The sequence below is a fragment of the Conger conger genome, chromosome 3 (genome assembly GCF_963514075.1).
Source record: "Conger conger chromosome 3, fConCon1.1, whole genome shotgun sequence".
Lineage (NCBI taxonomy): Eukaryota > Metazoa > Chordata > Actinopteri > Anguilliformes > Congridae > Conger > Conger conger.
The window spans coordinates 2,233,295-2,238,294 of NC_083762.1; the positions used below are offsets into that span (position 1 = coordinate 2,233,295).

At 45.2% G+C, this 5,000-nt stretch overlaps 1 protein-coding gene across 1 annotated transcript in view; it reads left to right on the forward strand.

The window, feature by feature from the left end:
* Positions 1-4,215: 4,215 nt before the first annotated feature.
* The window catches only part of ablim3 (actin binding LIM protein family, member 3), an 85,679-nt gene continuing 84,894 nt past the window's right edge, over positions 4,216-5,000 (forward strand). Inside the window, exon 1 of the mRNA XM_061237075.1 lies at positions 4,216-4,763. Within this exon, the coding sequence (XP_061093059.1) occupies positions 4,751-4,763 (13 nt within the window). The 5' untranslated portion in view covers positions 4,216-4,750. The remainder of the gene's footprint in view (positions 4,764-5,000) is intronic.

A 5,000-nucleotide genomic window follows, 5' to 3' on the forward strand; every position in this document is an offset into this window, starting at 1 on the left:
TTCCGTAAACAGGTCAGAGTGAAAGGAATGTCGGCCGTTTCCTTAACTACAGGCTCAACGCCGGCGCTGGGAATCTGGTCCGACCTGTTCCCTCTCGGGGCGGCACAACGGGATCATTTAGCGCGTAATTAAGTTTTCCAGCGGAGGTGCAGCGCATGTCCGACGCAGCGCTCGGTCACATTCCAGAGAGGTCCCTCCTTCAGTATTTACAACCTCAGGCTCACGGAGTCACCCTGTCAATCGCTGGAGGAATTCACACCGGTCAAACCTGATCGTGTTCCACTCCCCGATCCACGCTTACTCCCCCGTGCGCATTCTTACATATTTATAGGAAGCGTTTGAGTCACTGACCTGTTTACGGCGTTCTCATAACCCTGCGTTTGTCCTCTCTGCTCATCTCTCACTCTCTTTCTCTGAAAACAACACAAAGTCCCTCTTGTCATACGCACACTGGCTTGGCTGTTTCCTCCTGGGTTAAATATCAACTGGAGAAGAGATGGCATATCCCAACGCCCAGGCCAGCTGTTAGCCTAAACACCCGCTTCCAGCGTGAATATCTGCAAGGTCGAACTGTGTGACCGTCTAATCGGTCGTTCTGTGGACAATCTCTCCTGACCGTCACAGACAGACAGGGACGCAGACGGGACCGATTACAGACAGAAAGCTGCAGAGGGCGGGGTGCCTGATTGACTGAAATGACCTGGGGCCTGCTCCACAAAGCAGGGTAACTGAGTTAGTTGGATAACTGCACTGAGCAGGGTTACTGAGCTAACTGGATAACTGCGCTGAGCAGGAATACTGAGTTAGCTGGATAACTGCGCTGAGCAGGGTTACTGAGTTAGCTGGATAACTGCACTGAGCAGGGTTACTGAGTTAGCTGGATAACTGCACTGAGCAGGGTTACTGAGTTAGCTGGATAACTGCACTGACCAGGGTTACTGAGTTAGCTGGATAACTGCGCTGAGCAGGAATACTGAGTTAGCTGGATAACTGTGCTGAGTAAAAGCCAAAAAGCAGGATTACTGAGTTAGCTGGATAACTGCACTGAGTAAAACCCACAAAGCAGGATTACGGGTTGTGGGTTTTACTCAGTGCAGTTATCCAGCTAACTCAGTAATTCTGCTTTGTGGGTTTTACTCAGTCCAGAATCTGATGCTTGAAGCCCTCCATCATAAAATAAAAATAATGAGGTAATGGTTTTTTCTTTCCTGTTCAATTGTATTACGGCGGTGGCTTGGCAACTGTTAGCACGTTAGCGCCCACTGTTGTTGACACAATGGGGCCTCTGGAAGATAACAAAAAGAGGAAAAGGCTACAAAGCCCTGCGGTGGAAACGTTACTGTCACAAATGTTTTATTATGTTAAGGGTGCACATTTTCACTTATCAGATCCACCGTAAACTGTATGAGCATCAAAGGCTGCGATAACAAAAGATAAGTGTGTATATGCTGGTAATTAAATTACATTGTGTTAAAAACAAACAAAACAAGGATTAAACAGGTGTATGAGATATAAAATCAAATAAAGTGAAATCCATAACTCAGAAATGTGAATTGCTTTGTGGGAAAAAGCACAGACAGGCCACACAGGAAAATGTTCAGTCAAACCAACTCTCTTTAAATCACATACTGAATGAACACTGTTTTACTGTGCAGCTTTGTCAAAGCTTTTGTTTTGGAATTTCTGGTTTTTAACAGAAAATTGTAAACATTCAGCATATAGCAATGTAGCCTACTGTAGTTGACACCTGTATGCCATTGTATTTTTTATTTTATTTTTTTTTATCTGCATATGAACTCAAACTGCAGCTGAGAGAAGTATTTCATTTACTTCATTATAGTACTTTTCCAGCTTTGTTATTGGATACTATTGTTAAAAGCTAAACTGTAAAGCTTTCTAATCATGTCTGCTAAGTCAAAAGTGAAACTGTCCAAGAGTGACTGCCAAACCATTGTCTCGTTGGCTGCCATTAGAACAAGGGCAGGAAAGAAAAAGAAAAAAAGCTCAAGGGTCGTTTGATTACGGGGTCACAGCCGACCAAACTGGGCGTTCTGCTGAAGAAGAGCTCCGAGGAAGATGACGATCAGTCTGACAGGCACCTCGAGCGCGTGCCCGTGGGCGGCGCCATCAGGAAGAGCGACTTCCTGTTTTTCAGTCGCCTCTTCTTTGTGCGAGCCGAAGCACAATTGTTCTCCGCGGTTCGTTTTTCTTACTTTACCGGGAAGCGATTTCAGATGACCCTAAAACATGTAACTCCGCAGGTTTTCCCAGTGAACTCGACCCCGAATGGGCCAGATGCCACCAGGCGCCAAGTGAGGCAATAAGGACTGCAATAAGCTGGCCTAAATCACGGCTGCATAAAACGATTGACTTAACTAACTGGCCTGCTCTTTGTGGATACGCTAAGAATGCCAGCTAGTCACAAACGAGTGACCGTTTCAAATATGCGTTATTGGACCAAACACAAAGGATCAGTGTCGTTATGCGTCGTGAATGCGCTCAGTTAGTTTAAACGCAGAAGGACCCTGATCTCTGTGGTAGTTCTGTGGTTCCTAAGGTAGCCTAGAGCTTTTAATATCATCTTGGAGCTTTCGATTTGTGTTCCATACTGATTGCAAGTAACAAAATAAAATGTTGGTAGTATATGCATTATTTCGAGTCAAAGTGCTATTTTTCCCAGCTCTTTGTGAAACGATTTCCCAAGTGACATGACGTATGTTTTGGCATTATTATCGAATGACGTTGCTAAATGTTCGCACAGAGAGCTGACCATTGGGCTCTGGGGACAGGGTTGGTAATGGGTAATTTCGGACTTCTAACGGTCAAGAGAGGAATAGCAGCAACAAACACCTTCAAACCACAACACTGTTTATCCCTCCCCTTCTCTGTCAACCGCCATTGGGTGTCGCAACTGGAACCAATTTTCTAGGACCCTCCCTTTACCTGGGTGTCCGGTGTGACCACCCTCCCTTTACCTGGGAGTCAGGTGTGTTCACCCTCCCTTTACCTGGGAGTCAGGTGTGAAGACAGTCTGGCCAATCAGCAGCACTAATTGTTTAGTTAAAACAATTAGTGGAGAAAGGGCCTGATTCGATTATCCCTGCTCTCTTAAGTTTTCCAATGTTAACATTTTTCCAGCACATGTGCTCCCAAACTGAAAAGAAACAGGAGCACCTTAATAAAACTGTTCCAGTTAGCACAAGTACATTCCCAGGAGCAAATGTTCCTACAACGGGAGCCGCTCACAGCTCCAGCGCACAGTTTGGGAACGGCTCTAACGGCACGCGCGTCAAGCGCCTTGGAAGGAGGCGATACGTCACAGTTACAGCTATTTGCATTTTTATTTGCCTGACGCATTTGTTATCGTTTCTGTGGTCTGAATTTTATATTTCCACAGGCTTATCCCAGTTTGCCACATGGGGAAAAAAATATTTTCTTGAGAATTAAAAAGGCATGGAGCAGGTACATCTGAATGAGTCGTTTTTCCAGCCCTGCAGAGCGCACGTTAATTTGGCCTGTTCTCTCTGAGTCTCCTTCCATCGCTCTTTGACCGTAAGATAATTCTTTATGACCACCAGATGTCGCCATATACCATTTGCTGATAATACGTGTTTCTAAGACACGGGTGTCCAATCGTATTCCAAAAGGACCGGAGTGTGCGCAGGTTTTTGTTGTAGCCCCGCACTTTTACACACGATTTAACTAATTAACACATCGTAATCAATCAAGACCTTGGTAGATAGAATCAGGTGTCGTGGTGCTGTGATTAAAACAAAAAACGTGTACCCACACCAGCCATTTCTAAATAATATTGGACACCGCTGTTCTAAGGTTTCTTAAATCTAAGTTTTGTAAGAAAGTAAGCAATTCAGTTTGATTTCAGACCAAGCTCCGTACAACCTCCTAACACTAGCTGTACAATTCCTAATGTCCATCATCTTCATCATTGTCATCATCACTGCAAGTTTAACTCCGTTTTTATTATTATTATTATTATTATTATTATTACTACAATAAGAGTGTATTCATCCAATTTCTGCTTAAACTATTTTTTTTAAAGGGTTTGCGTTTCTTACGCATTGATTCTCCATATTTTATTCAACGAGGATGATGAATAATGAACGACCATGACGACATCTTTAGTGAGGCATGACCGTAGGAGAGAGAGAGAGAGAGAGAAACGCGGAGTGAGCGTTTAGACGCTGTTAGCCGCTCGCGTGCCAACTGTGCGCCTCTGACGTCGCTCCGAAGATGGGCTCGGCCGGGGGACAGGCTCGCGCTGGCAGCGCCTCGCGTCGGCGCAGATTCGACCGCGTTTCTTACCAGCGGGTAACGGCAAACAGACAGCTGGAGACGGAGTGTGACTGAACAGCGCTGTACCGCCTTTGCGATCGCGGATTTAGTCCAATCCTCGGCCGGCGCTGTCACGACAAGAGCGCTGCCTGTAATCGGCTTCCTCACTCAGGGAACATCCCGGCGTTCCCAATCCCATTCCAGGTCCATCACCTTGTCCGGACAGACGAGAATCGCGTTATTCTAGAGCGGGGGAGGGCTGTCTGCCCAATTTCTTTCCCAATTACAGCTTTTTTTTCTTTTCTTTTTTTACGTGAAATGATCGAATATACCATGTAATTTAACTGAAGCTGGCAAATAAATTATCAAGTTTTTTTGTTTTAATCAACGAATTACCGTTGCGTTTCCAGAGGACCATATAGTATATTATAGATTTGGATGAGAGCATATTTGCACCATGAGTACTAGTGGTAAGTACATTATTTCGTGCGTCTTTTTGTGGTGTGTGTTAAGCATCGCCCCACTTGGTGAGAGACTGAGGGAAGTGGAGAGAGAGAGGCAGGGGGGAGGCTGAACGAGTGCGACGAAGAGAATGATGGAGATTTACGGAGGACCGTAACTCGTGCAGATACACCCTCTCGGATAATGTGGCTAGATTAGCAGCAGGTTAATTGGAATACTCAAATATGAGTATCGCGTTTAATGAA